At 44.4% G+C, this 19,071-nt stretch overlaps 1 protein-coding gene across 3 annotated transcripts in view; it reads right to left on the bottom strand.

Annotated features, from left to right (window-relative positions):
- The window catches only part of IMMP2L (inner mitochondrial membrane peptidase subunit 2), a 1,449,658-nt gene that overhangs the window by 1,118,895 nt on the left and 311,692 nt on the right, over positions 1–19,071 (bottom strand). Inside the window, exon 4 of one of the 3 annotated variants that reach the window (XM_068276518.1) lies at positions 16,473–16,523. The exons of the other annotated variants lie outside the window; for them this stretch is intronic. Coding sequence (XP_068132619.1) covers positions 16,517–16,523 — 7 coding nt within the window. The 3' untranslated portion in view covers positions 16,473–16,516. Of the gene's footprint in view, positions 1–16,472; positions 16,524–19,071 lie in introns of those variants that run through there. 3 annotated transcript variants of the gene reach the window in all.

Genomic DNA, 19,071 nt, shown 5'->3' with positions numbered 1-19,071 from the left:
ATTCCGGACTGCGGTCATTGAAATCATGAAATGACACAGGGTCAGGAGCAAACGCTTCATGATCGATAATGAGGTACCATGCATTGTGACCGCCACAAGGCACTTATTTTGAAATCTGTTGTGATGTGCCAAATGCATATCACAACAAATTCAGTCTGAACTTAGCCCAACAACTTAGCTACTAGTTTGCTTGAGATGGCCTGATTTTCTAACTAGCCCTATGTATAGGACCATACATACAATGAGAAACTATTGGTAGAATCTAGAGTCTTTGCTTATGGAGTGTCCCCATCAAATATACTGGTAGTTTAATGACTGAACATTACTGTTGTGTGTATACCTATAGTAGTGTGTACTGTACAGCACTTATACTCCATAGTGTCTGGCATTGTGTTAGTACTTCACAGAAGGCCCCTGCTGGACCTTCTCATAATTAAACTTCCAATTACATGAAATAACTGAGGATCATCATGATATTTTAATTTGGTTTAAAAGTAGAAAATACCTAGTTTCATTGAATGCAGGTCTACTGAATCACTAGGATCTGCAATAGTCATGTCTAATAATAATGTGCCCACTATGAGCACGCTATGACTAATACTTGAGAGAAAACAGAAGATCTTTTTTCCTGGATAAGGCTTAGAAACAGAAGTGAGGTAGCCATTGTTTAGGAGCAGATGGCATAAATGATGTCAATGTCAGTTAATGATCTGACTATGCAGTATTCCTTGGTCATGGTCCTCTTCTAATATAATTAGCCTAAGGACAGATGGTTGAAGTTTCAGCCATGCCATCTTTTGACTTAAAGTCTAGCTAAACATTCGGAAAAAATAAAAAGCATACTAATTATTTCATTAAATAGAAACCCCATTTTGTAGTTACAATTACGAGGACATATCAATTTCTAGTCAGCAATGATTTTAATATTATTTAGACACGTGGAGGTGAGTGGCTGCTAAAGGAAGAGAATGCAGCATAAACCAGGTAAACATTACAGCACCCCCTGCATTACTTTGCAATGGGGAAGGAGGGACAAATTACTGGACACCAGTAGGGATAAATAACTGGCCACTACATGTGGGGGTGCAGGGGTACCCATGATAGTTTTGCTTGGATGGGTGAATTCAGAATGATTGGCCACTATACATGGGGGCTCCCCATAATAATTTTAGTGGGAGAGGTGAATACAGAATGCCTGGTCACTACAAGCCAGAGAGGGGTGCAGGGGGCTGCATCACCGTTTTGCCAAGGGCAGTGTTCTCCCCAGGCTCCTTTAGGTGGCTAGTTTTGGTGAGCACCTGGCTGTTATCAGCTCACCTCCTCCTATGCTGTAAGCAGAGTTGCACACAGACCCACCGGCCCTGCATTCTCTCATCTCGCCCCACCCGGCTACTTTTTCATGCCACCCAGCTACATTTTCATGCCACCCTGCTGGAAAAATAATTATGGGGAGAACACTGAGGAGGCTCAGCGCTCCATATTTCTATTTTGGCATTGGCATTTACCTCTGTAGTGATTGCTAGGAATGCAATGTATGGCTCACATGCAGCCTAATTACAACTTTCTTTAGTATATTTGTGAGTCAAATGATAAACAAGAACACACAGAGCAAAGGATAAGTAGGTACAAAGTTTGGAATGTTTCCAGACATCTTTGCAATTCACATAGTCCTGTTGAATTGATTTGTTTTTTTCCCATGAAAGTGGAGTTGCTACTTATTATAAGTCCATTAATTTTGATAGGTGTGGCTAAGAACACTCACTGGAAGAACCAGATTTGCCGCTAAAACAACAGCGCATTGCTGGGCAACATTCAGGGCAACATACAGCGAAACGGAGGTCATGTAGGCCTATGGTGATGTAGATTTTAAAAAATGAATGATGTTAGCATTGCGGACTGTATGCGTGGAAGTGTACTTTTTCAATACACTTCTTCACAATTCAAATTCCGATCACAGGAAATGAGTGCTAGAGAGCCTCACTTCCTGCTTGGCCTGCAGCCAGAATGGACATTACCACACATAGCCACAGTATTCTCCATAGCCTTTTTTTGGTGTTGCGCACCGCTGGTGCAGGTTAGCAGTGTGAATCTGGCCTAATAAAGCAGGACACGTAATGCGGCAGCATTTCACCAGTAAATATACATAATGAGGCAGTGTTTCACCAGAATATATATAAATGATGTGGAAGCGTTCACCAGAATATACATTAACCTCCTTGGCGGTAACCTCGTGTGTGACACGGGGTAAGCCGCCGGAGGGTGTCGCTCAGGCCCTGCTGGGCCGATTTACATAATTTTTTTTTCAAACACGCAGCTAGCACTTTGCTAGCTGCATGTTTGGTCTGATCACCGCCGCCGATGCGCCGCTCCCCGCCGTGGAAACAGGCCCCCCCGCATACCCCTTGCGCAGCCTGGCCAATCGCGGCCAGGCTGCTCTATGGGGTGGATCGGGATTCCCTGTGACGTCACGACGTCGGCAACGTCGATGACGTCACTCCGTTCGTTGCCATGGCGACTGGGGAAGCCCTCAAGGAAATCCCTTTCAGAACGGGATTTCCTTATGGGCATGCGGCGCCTGCGGCCATCGGTAGGTACGGGGGGGGGGGGGGGGGGGACGCCGCAGGGAGGGGGGAAGCATGTAGCTAGCGCTAGGCTAACTACATGCTAAAAAAAAAATTATTTGAAAAAAACCCTCCCGCGGCCACGCAGCCGCATTTATCATACCGCCAGGGAGGTTAATATAGCAGAGTTTCCCCAGAAAATACACGGAATTAGGCAGTGTTTCAGGGCTGTGGAGTAGGTACAAAAATCCACAGATTCCGACTCCTCAGGATAGGATTCCACCGACTCCTCTAATTTGCATATTACAATTTTGTTGATTGAAAGTATGTAACATGAAATGCATCTCTTAACTGCCAACGCTTAGGAATTTTAAAATACAACTGAAGTGAGAGTGATATGGAGGCTGCCATATAAATCCCCTTTTAAACAATACCAGTTACCTGGCTAGCCGGCTGATCTTCTTCTGCCTCTAATACTTTTAGTCATAGACTAAAACTAGTCCTTGGTAAGAGTACTTGTAGAAGACAGGAACAAAGAACATCTATCAGGCCCTAGGCAATGTGACTGTGCGTACATGTAAGAGTGATGTGCAGGTACTCTGCAGGGGAATGAGTGGATTCTTCCTCTATTACACATTCTTTATGTACAATCTGAACATGGATCTGGCCCTAGGCAATATAACTGTGGGTACATGTAAGAGTAATGTGCAGGTATTCTGCAGGAGAATGAGGCTATTCTTTCTCTATTACACATTCTTCATGTATTACACATTCTTCATGTACAATCTGAACCAGGTTTATGGGAGACAGACAACACCTCTGTGTTCAATGTGCACAACATTCTCAGTGGATTCCCAGCAGCTCTGTGGGGAATGCATATGTAGTTTATAGTACTACTGTGTAACAAAGTAAACCTGAGACAGATGAAATTAAAGTTGTATACATACATGGGGCTTCCTCCAGCCCTCTTCAAGCTAATCAGTTCCTTGCTGTACTCCTCCGCCACCTGGATCTTCTGCTATGGGTCCAGGTACTTGAGCCAGTCAGGCGTAGTGCTAATGCACATACTCGGCCGCTGGGAGCGTACTACACCTGCGCAGCACTATTGCGCAGTTGCAGAATGTTCCTGGCTGTGGGAGCACAGCCGGACGGCGCTGACTGGCTGAATTACCGGGACTCATAGCAGAAGATCCAGGTGGTGGAGGACAGCAACTGGATCAACCTGAAGGAGGCTGGAGGAAGCCCTAGGTATGTATAAAACTTTTCTGTTCACCCTTCTCAGGTACCCTTTAATTCGTATCACAAAAACCAAATTTTAACAAGATATCTAATGATTTGATTTCATGAGCAAAGGGAGTGCATACATTTGCCTAAACCAGCATCAACGCAGAATTATTTCCATCTCATTGACCATCTTCTATTAGCGACACAGCTACACATCAGGCTTTATTCTTACAGCACAGATATTATTCAATATATATATATATATATATATATATATACCTGTGTATATATATATATACCTGTGTATATATATATATATATATATATATATATATATATATACATACATACAGTACATACATATATATTTATATGAGACTCCTGTGTACACATCATGCAGTATATACTGTGCAGTCACAATCACATAATATATATATATATATATATATATATATATATATATATATATATATATATATATATATATATATATATATATATATATATATATATATATATAAAAAAAAAACGGGGACTGCTTTATTGAAGAAGCACAAGTAACTATTTTTTGATTGGTTTATTTCATTTTTGTGGACTAAGCACAGCTATTACTGTTTAGATAAATTATTTATGATGACTTATCCGAGAAATAGCCCATCGATGTTGCGTCCTTTCGGCATGTGCGGGGAGCGATCACGTCATTGGTGACGCGCGCTTCTCCCGGCAACTGGCTCCGCCCACCTGCAACGACAACCCGCCGGCCATTCGGAAGTGCCGGCGGGTTGTTAACCCCACGATCGCCGCATGCAAGGCGTATAATACGCTTTGTAATGTATACAAAGCGTATTATACAGGCTGCCTCCTGCCCTGGTGATCCCAGTGTCTGAGGGACCACCAGGGCAGGGTGCAGCCATCCTAGTCTGCACCCAAACACACTGATCTGCCCCTGCCCCCTGATCGCCAACAGCACCCCTCAGACCCCCCCCTGCCCACCCCCCAGACCACTGTTTGCACCCAATCACTCCCCTAATCACCCATTAATCACTCCCTGTCACTATCTGTCAACGCTATTTTTTTAATGCCCTAAACTGCCCCCCTGGGGGCTCCTGATCACCCCCCCACCCCTCATTCTCCCCAGACCCCCCCCAACCCCCCCCCCCGTGTACTGTATGAATCTATCCCCCCTGTAATAACCGACTGATCACCTGTCAATCACCCATCAATCACCCCCTGTCACTGCCACCCATCAATCAGCCCCTAACCTGCCCCTTGCGGGCAATCTGATCAGCCACCCAAACCATGAGATCACCCGCAGACCCGCCGTCAGATCACCTCCCAAGTGCATTGTTTACATCTATTCTCTCCTCTAAACACCCACTAATTACCCATCAATCAACCCCTGTCACTGCTACTCATCAGATCAGACCCCTATCTGCCCCTTGCGGGCACCCAATCACCCGCCCACACCCTTAGAACACCCTCAGACCCCAGCCCTGATCACCTCGCCAGAGCATTGCTTGCATCTATTCCCTTCTCTAATCACACCTTGAGACACCCATTAATCACCTCCTGTCACCACCTGTCAACCCCTAGCACACCTACCCATCAGATCAGGCCCTAATTTTCCCCGTGTGGGCTCCTGATCACTCGGCCAAACCCTCAGATCCCCCTTCCGATCACCTCCCCAGTGCATTGATTGCATCGATTTTCCCCTCTAATCACCACCTGAGACACCCATCAATCACCTCCTGTCACCCCCCTAGCACTCCTATCCATCAGATCAGGCCCAATACAACCTGTCATCTAAGAGGCCACCCTGCTTATGACCGGTTCCACAAAATTCGCCCCCTCATATACCACCTGTCATCAAAATTTGCTGATGCTTATACCCCTGAACAGTCATTTTGAGGCATTTGGTTTCCAGACAACTCCTCACGGTTTTGGGCCCCTAAAATGCCAGGGCAGTATAGGAAACCCACAAGTGACCCCATTTTAGAAAAAAAGACACCCCAAGGTATTTCGTTAGGTGTATGACGAGTTCATAGAAGATTTTATTTTTTGTCACAAGTTAGCGGAAATTGATTTTTATTGTTTTTTTTCACAAAGTGTCATTTTCCACTAACTTGTGACAAAAAATACAATCTTCTATGAACTCACTATACACCTAACGGAATACCTTGGGGTGTCTTATTTCTAAAATGGGGTCACTTGTGGGGTTCCTATACTGCCCTGGCATTTTAGGGGCCCTCAACCGTGAGTAGTCTAGAAACCAAATGCCTCAAAATGACCCGTGAATAGGACGTTGGGCCCCTTAGCGCACCTAGACTTGTCATTTACAGAGATATTTCTCCCACCCAGCATGAGTATATGTAAAAATACACCACAAAACACATTATACTACTTTTCCTAAGTACGGCGGTACCACATGTGTGGCACTTTTTTGCACCCTAACTGCGCTAAGGGGCCCAAAGTCCAATGAGTACCTTTAGGATTCCACAGGTCATTTTGAGAAATTTGGTTTCAAGACTACTCCTCACGGTTTAGGCCCCTAAAATGCCAGGGTAGTATAGGAACCAGACAAGTGACCCCATTTTAGAAAGAAGACACCCCAAGGAATTCCGTTAGGGGTATGGTGAGTTCATAGAAGATTTTATTCTTTGTCACAGTTAGCGGAAATTGATTTTTCATTTTATTTTTTTGTCACAAGTTAGCGGAAATTGATTTTTTACCAGAAAATATACATAATGTGGCAGCGTTTCACCAGAAAACACAAATAATGAGGAAGCATTTCACCAGAAAATGTATGTAATGTGGCAGCGTGTCCCTGAAAATACACATAATGGTGCTGCGTTTCCCCAGAAAATACAAATAATGTGGCAGCATTTCACCAGAAAATGAATGTAATGTGGCAGTGTTCTCCAAAAAATACACAGTGCGCAACGTTTTCCTGAAGTTGTAAACCATCTTGCAAAACAACAACTTATTGAATATTCATCAGAATGCTGCCACTGCTTGCTATGGGTCTTGTGTTGCTCCTACTCAAACTGAGGAAATCGGTAGATGTGCCCAAGTTTTCAGTATATTTTTTCTTGATGTGATATTTTATTGAATCAAAAGAAAACAGTAACTTGAATGAGATAAATTGGAAGATTCCAATATGATAGCTCTCTTCTTCGTACTGTATTTAACCTCCTGGGTGTTACGGACGAGCTCAGCTCATCCAGTAATGTCACAAGGCACCGCTCAGGCCCTGGTCACGACGTTGATGACATCATTCCCAATCACAAGAAAATGTATGCGTGCTCTACGCCAAGCTTAACCCTTTCAAGTCTAGCTGTGCAAATCTGGCTAAAATGGCTTATCATGAGACATGCTCATGCAGAAATGCATCTGCTTTCGCATGCCAAACTTTGCAGGGTCAAAAACCAATACCGCGAAGCGGTTGCCCTGCGGGAATTAGTTCATGCTATACAGCACTATCCAGGAGCGCCTCGGGGAGGCTTCCCATTGCCCCCATACAACCGGGGGGGGGGCTGTGGGGCCCCAGGCTCTCTCACTGCCTAGGGACCACAGCAACACCCCGGAGGTGGAGGCTGGGTAGCGCAGACGACCCCCCCAAGCGTGGCCGGCGCCGGGGGGGGGCCATCCGCACCCATCTCCCAAAAATTTAAAAACAGGCACTTACCTGAACGTCCATTGCGTTCTGCTGCTGCGCATCGACTCGGGGCACTGCATGGGAAAGGAGTGACGCATGGGTCACCCCGAGCTGTGGGGCTCAGGGCTGGCTCACACACATCACTCCAGAAGGGGGGGAGGACAGGCACAGACAGCCCACTTATAGAGCAAGCCATCCACCACCTGCCTCCAAAGGACAGAATGCAAATATGCTCAATCACAAGAAAATGTATGCGTGCTCTACGCCAAGCTTAACCCTTTCAAGTCTAGCTGTGCAAATCTGGCTAAAATGGCTTATCATGAGACATGCTCATGCAGAAATGCATCTGCTTTCGCATGCCAAACTTTGCAGGGTCAAAAACCAATACCGCGAAGCGGTTGCCCTGCGGGAATTAGTTCATGCTATACAGCACTATCCAGGAGCGCCTCGGGGAGGCTTCCCATTGCCCCCATACAACCGGGGGGGGGGCTGTGGGGCCCCAGGCTCTCTCACTGCCTAGGGACCACAGCAACACCCCGGAGGTGGAGGCTGGGTAGCGCAGACGACCCCCCCAAGCGTGGCCGGCGCCGGGGGGGGGCCATCCGCACCCATCTCCCAAAAATTTAAAAACAGGCACTTACCTGAACGTCCATTGCGTTCTGCTGCTGCGCATCGACTCGGGGCACTGCATGGGAAAGGAGTGACGCATGGGTCACCCCGAGCTGTGGGGCTCAGGGCTGGCTCACACACATCACTCCAGAAGGGGGGGAGGACAGGCACAGACAGCCCACTTATAGAGCAAGCCATCCACCACCTGCCTCCAAAGGACAGAATGCAAATATGCTCAATCACAAGAAAATGTATGCGTGCTCTACGCCAAGCTTAACCCTTTCAAGTCTAGCTGTGCAAATCTGGCTAAAATGGCTTATCATGAGACATGCTCATGCAGAAATGCATCTGCTTTCGCATGCCAAACTTTGCAGGGTCAAAAACCAATACCGCGAAGCGGTTGCCCTGCGGGAATTAGTTCATGCTATACAGCACTATCCAGGAGCGCCTCGGGGAGGCTTCCCATTGCCCCCATACAACCGGGGGGGGGGCTGTGGGGCCCCAGGCTCTCTCACTGCCTAGGGACCACAGCAACACCCCGGAGGTGGAGGCTGGGTAGCGCAGACGACCCCCCCAAGCGTGGCCGGCGCCGGGGGGGGGCCATCCGCACCCATCTCCCAAAAATTTAAAAACAGGCACTTACCTGAACGTCCATTGCGTTCTGCTGCTGCGCATCGACTCGGGGCACTGCATGGGAAAGGAGTGACGCATGGGTCACCCCGAGCTGTGGGGCTCAGGGCTGGCTCACACACATCACTCCAGAAGGGGGGGAGGACAGGCACAGACAGCCCACTTATAGAGCAAGCCATCCACCACCTGCCTCCAAAGGACAGAATGCAAATATGCTCAATCACAAGAAAATGTATGCGTGCTCTACGCCAAGCTTAACCCTTTCAAGTCTAGCTGTGCAAATCTGGCTAAAATGGCTTATCATGAGACATGCTCATGCAGAAATGCATCTGCTTTCGCATGCCAAACTTTGCAGGGTCAAAAACCAATACCGCGAAGCGGTTGCCCTGCGGGAATTAGTTCATGCTATACAGCACTATCCAGGAGCGCCTCGGGGAGGCTTCCCATTGCCCCCATACAACCGGGGGGGGGGCTGTGGGGCCCCAGGCTCTCTCACTGCCTAGGGACCACAGCAACACCCCGGAGGTGGAGGCTGGGTAGCGCAGACGACCCCCCCAAGCGTGGCCGGCGCCGGGGGGGGGCCATCCGCACCCATCTCCCAAAAATTTAAAAACAGGCACTTACCTGAACGTCCATTGCGTTCTGCTGCTGCGCATCGACTCGGGGCACTGCATGGGAAAGGAGTGACGCATGGGTCACCCCGAGCTGTGGGGCTCAGGGCTGGCTCACACACATCACTCCAGAAGGGGGGGAGGACAGGCACAGACAGCCCACTTATAGAGCAAGCCATCCACCACCTGCCTCCAAAGGACAGAATGCAAATATGCTCAATCACAAGAAAATGTATGCGTGCTCTACGCCAAGCTTAACCCTTTCAAGTCTAGCTGTGCAAATCTGGCTAAAATGGCTTATCATGAGACATGCTCATGCAGAAATGCATCTGCTTTCGCATGCCAAACTTTGCAGCTTGGCGTAGAGCACGCATACATTTTCTTGTGATTGATGACATCATTCCGTTCGTCACCATGGCGACGGGGGAAGCCCTGAAGGAAATCCCGTTCAGAACGGGATTTCCTGACAGGCTTGATCGCCGGCGGCGATCGGAGGGGTGGGAGGGATGCCGCAGGGTGGGGGGAAACATGTAGCTAGTGCTAGGCTAGCTACATGATAAAAAAAAATAGGTTAAAAAAATAAAAAATCAAAACGCCAGGGTTAATATAGTATTAGTTTACTTCTGGTGTGCTTGCTGATTATTGCTGTTACATATCCACTTTGAAATGCAGCTATTCACTTCCACAAATGATAACACTTGATTGAATGTGATACCAATGGTGTGTGGAATTCTATGTATGATACATATCCCAATGTAGTCTATACAGGACAGTATATAAAAGCAGCTGGTATTATTCCCTGTAACATTCTATAGGACTGTAGAATCTCAGCCATTGACATGCCACCTTAAAGAGACTCTGTAACAAAATTTTGAGCCTTATTTCTTCTATCCTATAAGTTCCTTTACCTGTTCTAATGTGGTCTGGCTTACTGCAGCCTTTTCTAGTTGCACTGTCTCTGTAATAAATCTTATGTTCTTTCCTCTGTCGGCTCTGTCGGGCTCAGGCTGGAATGTGTGGAATGTGCAGCACTGCTTGTGATAGGCAGAAGCTTTACACACTCTCTCCAAGATCTCCTCTCAGCCTTTCACACTCTTGTTAGCAGCCATGTCTTTTGTTTGTAAACACTGCCTAAAACTGGCAATTACAAGCCAGGATTGCAGCAGGGAGTGGCAGAAACAGCACAGAGGGGCCCAGGAGAACATAATGAATAGAATGGTATGCTTTTTATTGTAAGAATTTTAGAGTACAGATTTTCTTTAAGCTTTTCCTCAGCTCCTTCTAAATACTGTGCCATAGTGAACTTTACTCAAAATGAAAATGAAATGGCTCTATGCCATTTTAAATTAACAAACCAATGCCAAGAGGGCATGGAGTAATTATTGTGGTCAAACTTGGTAAAGGGAAACCTTTAGCAAGTGAGTGTGTGTGAAGCTGTCAGATGGATATGAATATCTGGTGGCTATTGTAAAATCTGTGGTGTGCGACTGGTGTGGTGGAGTGACAGCACTGTAATACGGAATGAGAGTCACAATAAGAGTTGAAGGTTGTTCAATCTGCTTCTACAGCAATTTTTGCTCTTGACACACTGGACTCCACTAATGCTGCCAAGAACAGCCACCGCCTACAATTCTGGCTAAGCCGATTATTGAAGTTTACATGTGCATAAAGTCTCCTCACACAGACTCCGCACTCATTTCACCACTTCAAAGTGGACAGTATCATTTTGTTCCTTTACCGCATGTTGTAGGCTTTATGAATTGATATTTACTGACATGTGTTTAGGTATTTACCTCTCAGTTGCACTGCTCGGTAATTTCAGCTTTTCATGTGGTTACAGCTTTTATGAATTGACATTTAGTCTCGGTAAAGCTCAGACATCCCCATTACTGCTTAAAACTCTGCATCAGTGCAACCTGCAATAGTCTGTGGTGTGGTGTGGTTGCATAGTGTGGAACTTGCACACAGTCCAGGCAGAGACCTGTAAAGTCAAGCAGTGTCTAGAGGGACACTTGCACAGCCGCTGGACAAACCTTACAGGCTTGTACAGGCTTGCTAGCAACTTTCTAAGCACCCTATTCGACCTGAGGAAGAGGCTTAAGCCGCCGAAACGCGTTGTCTGAAGTGCTGATCGTAATTAAATATTTATATTCTTTTACTAAATGGATGTCTACTTTTTAAGGTAGGCAAGATTTTTTTTAAAAATTTTTCAGACAAAAGAAAATACATTTACACATTTATCATCTCCTATTCTTCTAGTACCCAGTAAATTCAGCTGTTTACTGCATTACTGAATGCGGTAATGCTTTATGAATTTACCCCTTTGTAAAATCTGCCCCAAGACACTTTACAAATACTTGGGAGCAGGATGGTATGTGGAGTATGTAATATGTAGACCTAGTACCAAAGTGGGTTTTTTGACAGACAAAGAAGAAAAACAGAGGAGGGTTTTCAGAAGCTGCTTCTCCTTCTCAATTACCATGCTGTAGGTAAGGTGTGAGGCATACTGATTTCTTTTCAACTTCACTGCAAGGAGAACTGCAAACCCACAGCTTTTGTTTTGAACAGGGAATCTCTCTCTCCCATGTTTACCTCCGAAATAGCAACAAATATTGTTGCTTATCTCGGGGGGCTATAGTGCGGCGGCGGTGGGGCAGAGAGCGATGGTGTGGGGACACAGAGGCAAGTCATGAGGCAGAGAACATGCCTGTGTGTCCCATCTGTCCGCCCCAAAAAACCTTGGGTTCTCTTTAAACTCACAATATGCTCACTAGCTCTGATAAACATTATTGCACCTATCAGAGGTAGCACACAACTAAGAAACCCAATAGGGAGCACTGCACCAGCGCATAGCCAGAGAGCAGGAGAACTCTGCTTGGCACCAGGATTTAGTGGCAAGATGGACTAAGTCTTGGAATTAATTATGGAACAGCAAGACTTTTGACACAGCTACAGCTTCTGTTTGTTTGTAGTTTGTAGCCTGTCCAACAGAACCAGTACCTAAAACAAATCAAAGGGTGGTAATACTTGTTTTTCCTCTCTTGGAGGCTTTGACAATTCCAAGTATTTTTATTTTTGCCAATCTCTTTGAAGAAATGTTATGGATAAGCCACATCTCTCCCAATGAATTGTTTGTGGATATTAACCACTTGAGGACCCACCCTTTACCCCCCCTTAAGGACCAGCGCTGTTTTAGGTGATCTGTGCTGGGTGGGCTCTGCAGCCCCCAGCACAGATCAAAGGGCACTCAGAGCGATCCGATCGCCCCCCTTTTTTCCCCCCTATGGGGATGATGTGCAGGGGGGGTCTGATCGCTCCTCCTGGCTGGCATTTTGCGGGGGGGCACCTCAAAGCCCCCCTCCGCGGCGAAATCCTCCCCCTCCCTCTCCTACCTGCTCCCCCGGGAGATCTGGGCTGCACAGGACGCTATCCGTCCTGTGCAGCCAGTGACAGGATGTCCCCTGTCACATGGCGGCGATCCCCGGCCGCTGATTGGCCGGGGATCGCCGATCTGCCTTACGGCGCTGCTGCGCAGCAGCGCCGTACAAATGTAAACAAAGCGGATTATTTCCGCTTGTGTTTACATCTAGCCTGCGAGCCACCATCGGCGGCCCGCAGGCTATTCACGGAGCCCCCCGCCGTGAATTGACAGGAAGCAGCCGCTCGCGCGAGCGGCTGCTTCCTGATTAATTAGGCTGCAGCTGGCGACGCAGTACTGCGTCGCTGGTCCTGCAGCTGCCACTTTGCCGACGCACGTTATGAGTGTGCGGTCGGCAAGTGGTTAAAGCAGTGACATTCTATAGATTTCCACTCAGTTTCTGGGAAGACTAATAATTCTTAGCTTTAAAAATTGACTGCCAAGATAAGTAATTTAGGTTTGATATCCCACTGAATTTCTTTTTGCTATGCTTCAAATCTGCTTTTTTTCTGTGTAAATGCATTTATATTTCAAATTTGCAAAACAGAATAATTATGACAATCACTTGTACAGGCATCATAACATTTCTTTTTAGTGATTGTTCTATTTAACAGTTTATTTTTAACATATATTAGTAAAATCTCAACAAACCTTACACTTTTTATTCTCAATTCTTTAAAGGAAATAAACATTCACATTTTTATTTCAATTATGAAAGTGTGTGTAATTCCATTATATGTTGTATCGTATGCTCTTCTGTGTTAAATAAAGCATCATTCTTACCTAGGTTGTAATGTAATTATGCTTTGTTTTGCAAGCTACTGAAATAAAACACTTAGGCCCGGTTAACATCTGCGTTTCGAGCCAAATGGATCTGGTGAGCGGATCCGGTCTCCCCTTCAACGGATCCGGATGGCTCTGTCCGTGGCCCGGTTCACATAGTGAAAACGGACCTGATCAATGATTGATCGGATCTGTTTTCACTCAGCAAATACATACCTAATCTTCAGTAGCAGCCGGTGGTAGAGCTGCGTCATGTGACTAGTCACATGAGCGTCATGTAGTCAAGACATAGAAGACGACAGAAGCCTCTATCACCAGCTGCTACAGAAGATTAGGTATGTATAAACCCTCCCTCACCCACCCGCCCAGCTGCTGCACCCTCTTGTCACTCAGGTTTGCGTCGGCCCATGCTCGCATCCCCCGTGAAATGGCCTGTTTCTTCACTAGTGTGTTTTCCGTTGCCCCAATGCTGCAGCATTTTTGTCCGGATCCATTCTGCTGGGCAGAAAGGTCCAGAACATTAGGGCCTGCAGCATTTTTTAGATCTGGGGACCGGAACATACTGAACATATCCGGACCAACAGATGCATGTGAATAGATCCATAGGTTAACAATGGATCCTTTCACATCCATTCCGTTTCTACAGTATACCTTCCGGTTCCGATACGAAAAAAAAGGCTAATGTGAATCGGGACTTAGGCAAAGAGTTTGTGGATAAAAAGAGAAAGGAAAAAAGAAAGAAAGGAATAAAGAAAGAAAGAGGAGAAGGGAAGAGAAAAATGAAATAATAATAATAACAATAATAATAATATAGGCGGGGGGGGGGGGGGGAGTTAGACAAGGTAGAGTTGTTAGGCCCCTCGCTCTTTAGGAGTAAGCCTCAGTAAAGGTCCAGAAATTCCATATTGCATCAAATTGGGCTTTTGTGCCTTTAGAAATTAATTAACTGGAGTAAGCACATGGTAGGCAGATGCAATGCACCGAGGGTGACTGGGTAAGACATGACAAAGAGTGTTCTAAGTGAACTAAATTAAACAGAACTATATATACATGTTCTTAAGATTCTTCCCTTACAGTTTAAGAATGACAAGAGTCCTCAAGGTTAAAGGCCTAATTGAAAAGATATTGGGCGGCAGCAATAGCATCTTTTTCACTTAATTTAGCTGCTACTTGTAATGCCAGGTGTTGAACTAGGAAAACCACCTTAAAAATAATACAACCCAGATAAGCTTTTGGATTTCTATTTTGTTGTTGGCATTTCAATTCCTGTCCAAACCATCTATTGAGACAGAGAATACAAGAGAATAGAAGAAAAGAAGCCAAGGCCACTGCTTTTACTGGCTGCACCAGGAGGGCTTTGTGATTCAAAGGCTGGGATGGGGCCTCCCGATTGTGTGCTCTACTACGCCTTTGTTCAGGTTTACTAAATTATATTATCAGAGCTTGGTGAGGGGACAAATAAAAAAAACCTGCATAGGGGAAATATTGAAAACAAAAAAAACGTTTGTTTTTTTTTTAAGAAAAACTTAGGTGCTAAGCCTATCTTTTCTGATAAAGACTAATCTAAGGAACCAAGTAAACTCCCTTCCCCCTTCCAACAGGCAGATAAAAACAAATAAACACATATTTACATAAAACAATTACAATTTACACCCCACCCTCCAAAAAACACCCAAATCAAATGTTTAATTAAAGTTCTTTTCCAAAGACTTTTAGCTCAAGTGTGTATGTAGCCTTACTCAGTATGCAGTGGGCTTTGTGTGGAGCAAGGAAGCTCCTGAAAGGCTGTTCAGCAGAAAGGCTGCTGAAGTGATGGAGGGAGTTGGACTCCAGTACATGTAATCCAGGAGAAGCATGGAAAAGGTGAGTGGCCGTAGACTGCAATTAAGGTAGGATGTCACTTAAGAGCAGGTGTGGCTATGGAGAGTAAACAGGGGTGGTATGCAGTAACTCCGGAGATAACCTGAGGTCAGGGTTGGCACAGACATAGAGTGCTATGCCTGCAGTGTGATTGCTAAATACCCAGTGTGGTGGATTGTTTCTCTTTTGGACATTGTTTGACTGGCAAATAAATCTGTATTAATTTATTTTAATCCTAAAAAGACTCACTGGCTGGTATATTGTGACCCTTCTATGCTTTGATCTCCACTGCCAACATGAGCTAAACATATCAACTTCCCCCAGAATGTCACAATATGTACCCTTTAAATGAGTAAGTTTTAATGTTTACTATATAAAACCATGTAACAGTGTTTACACATTTGGAGAAATAATGCTAGCTTCCTGGTATAATAGAATGAGAACGATATTTCACTTGCTTTTTAACTCATAATTATGTCTTGCATTGTTTTATCCCACTGGGTGATAACCAATTATTTGGAATAAATGTCAGTTCTTAATGTTGGACAATGTGCTATTTTTGTGGTGTCCCTGCAGCTAATTTTCCTTTACACTGATCACATTTCTATTAATTTATTAAAATTAAGCTTTTTATCAAAAGTGTTTTATCTCAAGATTTCATAATGAACATCAGCAAGCACAATGTCAAAAAGGGAAGCACAATGTACTTTTCCAAGGTATGAATGTGAATGCATTTCAACTGCTAAGGTCATGATCCTGCATTTTATGTTTTCATTAAAGACATTTCACAGATTCTTGAAGCTTATTTACAACAGATCATATTATACAGTCTACACCGGGTGCTAGTAATTTTAGCTCTCTATTGACTTTATTAAAGCAAAATTAACATTACTGAGGTGTTTAAAAAAAATCATGTAATTAAGGCCCGTACCCACCTCGCAATTGTTCCGACAATTTTCCTGATGACCGGCGATTTTTTGAGCGACAAGTGGACTTTTCCATGATCTCACAATGTGGGTACAGACGCACAGATCACACCAACGATGTTTAGCGACATGCGATCATAATGACAGTTACGGCGGATTGGATATTTAAGATCCGCAAAGACTCCATGCAAAGTACTGCGATTGCTTGGCTTCCCGATTGCACCCGGCATGTGATGTTGCTAATACCTGCCGGCAGAAAGATGGATTGGGGAACACTCATTATCGTGGGACATCGCTGTGATCCATCTTCCTTCGTCACAAGGTGAGTATTCAGCTTAACTGTTCGAGCACTGAAGTTTAACAAAGACACCTTGCTACCACAATATATTCCATCTGAGAAGGTGCTCTTGTCCTGGGTTAATACACTTTAAATTGTCATTTTGGTGGAGCTTAGAAAGATTTCACTCAATGAGCAGTGTCTATACAAACATGTCATCTTTTAAAAAGTGAGTGCCATTTTCAGGGACATCTTGGTTATATTTAGATTACTTTAATATTAGCCGTTAACCCTGATAACCCTTAGACCAGTGGTAGACCTGGACTCTCCTAGCACGTTAAGTCTAATTAGCCACTGGTCTTCACAAGAACATCCTGCAAAGGTCAATGGACACCTAACCATACGGAGTAATTTCTGACTTTGCTACAAGTAATAACTAAGTTGTGGCCTCAGAGATCAATCCACAGAGAGAGCAGGTAAGTCTGCTCAAAAGTGGTCAGGCAAAGCTAGTTAAATCAAAATGTAACACAGAAGATCAGATACTAGTGACTAAACAAGTGCAGTCAGATTTAGGCAAATAGTTGGGGCTTGTGGCAAACAGGCAATGTTGTAAGACAAGGGGCTTGAAGGTGGCAGCAGGCTTGGCGTACCCAAAGGTCAGATAGGAAATCGAGCTAGGCAGCAGAAAAGTTGGTGGTGAGGCTGAAGCGACTACTTGAAGTTCTGACAATCAAAGCAAGCCAAAACTAAGGAGGACAAGACAAGCAAAATAATATTTATACAGTTGAGTTTAGGTTATCTCACACCAAGAGGGATTGGCTAGTGCCAGATTAGTGTGCTTTCTGGTTGCTTGAGACTCAATGTTAAAAATAGGCCTCACTAATACAGTACTATACCCCACTCTTTGTACATACCATGACCTCTAAATTAAATGTTAAAATACAGTAAGGCTAAGTTTCCATTGCTGTGATTCTGGGCCGATTCCCCGCCCACGGATTCGGATAGGATTTGACAGCCTATTGAATAGGAATACTCTGAATTTGTGGTCAGGCCATGCATAGCGCGGTTAGAGGGATTCGGCCACGAGCAGGTCACAGCTGTGCCGGTATTGGTTCTTGCAAGACACATGCCACGCACAAGAGGAAAGAAGCCCTTACTGAAAGCATATTAACCTTGGGGGGAGTCATGGAAGCCAGTCTAAAATCACAGTAGAGCCTACAAGCAGCCTGTCCTTCACCACTGTGAGTACTGCCTGCGATTTGTGCTGGTTGGTTGAGACTACTGGTTAGTTGAGTTCTGGATAACTGGTACTCTACTGCTCCTGGATTCTAGCTGAATCATGGTAATAACACTGCTGTACAGAACACAAGCCTTAGCTAAGAAGTAAAGAAAATGTAGATTTATATTAGGATTTGTTTATATATATATATATATATATATATATATATATATATATATATATATATATATATATATATATATATACATATATACATACATATACATATATATATTAGATTTCCTACCTTGATATCCTGTAAATTGTACATGATTGCTAACAGAAGAATGGATGAGTTGATTTCCCAATTACTCAAATTATGGAGGAAGAGATGCAATGCCTTCTGCTCTGTGCTGCTAATAACTCATACAGAAAGAGGAAGTTGCTGGGTAGGCGATACTTCAGATTACCATACTAAATACTGCTTTAATAGTTGGAAACATTATTTTGAATTTATACCATGCTGCAATGTGAAAAACACAATTTAAAGTGAAAAAAAGAAATTGTACCACATCATTAATTATTTGTTTTTAATACAGATGCAATTTCACTTGGCTTCGGAAAAGCAGGTGTCCTAAACATGCATGCTTGTCTGGAACATTTGCCTTTCCTACAATCTCCATTCAGGTTACCACGTACCGTATACTTGGCAGAGAGAGACTCCTGCTGCCCTAGATATGAGATCACCACTCCGTGCATCTTAGAATCTATTACATTGAGATGGTCATTTGCATTTCTTTTGTTCATTTTTTAGAAAGTCATAAAATGTGTGTCTAATGAACTGCCCATTTTCCTGCACACTTTATAACAGTGTTTTTAATTTGTCAAAATATCAGCATCACATTGTTTACCCAAATTATAGAGGGGATTCTGAAACAAGGCACTTTGAAAACAGTAAAGTAGTATTTTATCTCTAAATGCAGTCTGTGAGATTTATTGAAAATGTTAAAATGGTTTTACATGCTCCTGCAAGCTCCATATATTACTGAAATAAGCTCTGTTTCTGTCAGTTTTCACTAAACTACCTTTATGCAATGCCCATTTATGTCACTGTACCATGACAGATGAACCGTGATACACATCATTATTGCTTTTATATTGCATGATGCCATTATCTGGACCCACTTAACAGGTCCAAGGGCACATTGACAGTAGAAATTCAGCAGCTGGAAATGGACAGAAATAATGTAAGAACACAAGGCTTGCTATTTATCTGTCCATACAGACTTGAAATGTTC

This window comes from Hyperolius riggenbachi, chromosome 3 (assembly GCF_040937935.1).
Source record: "Hyperolius riggenbachi isolate aHypRig1 chromosome 3, aHypRig1.pri, whole genome shotgun sequence".
Classification (NCBI taxonomy): Eukaryota; Metazoa; Chordata; class Amphibia; order Anura; family Hyperoliidae; genus Hyperolius; species Hyperolius riggenbachi.
This window is presented reverse-complemented; position numbering and strand designations above follow the sequence as displayed.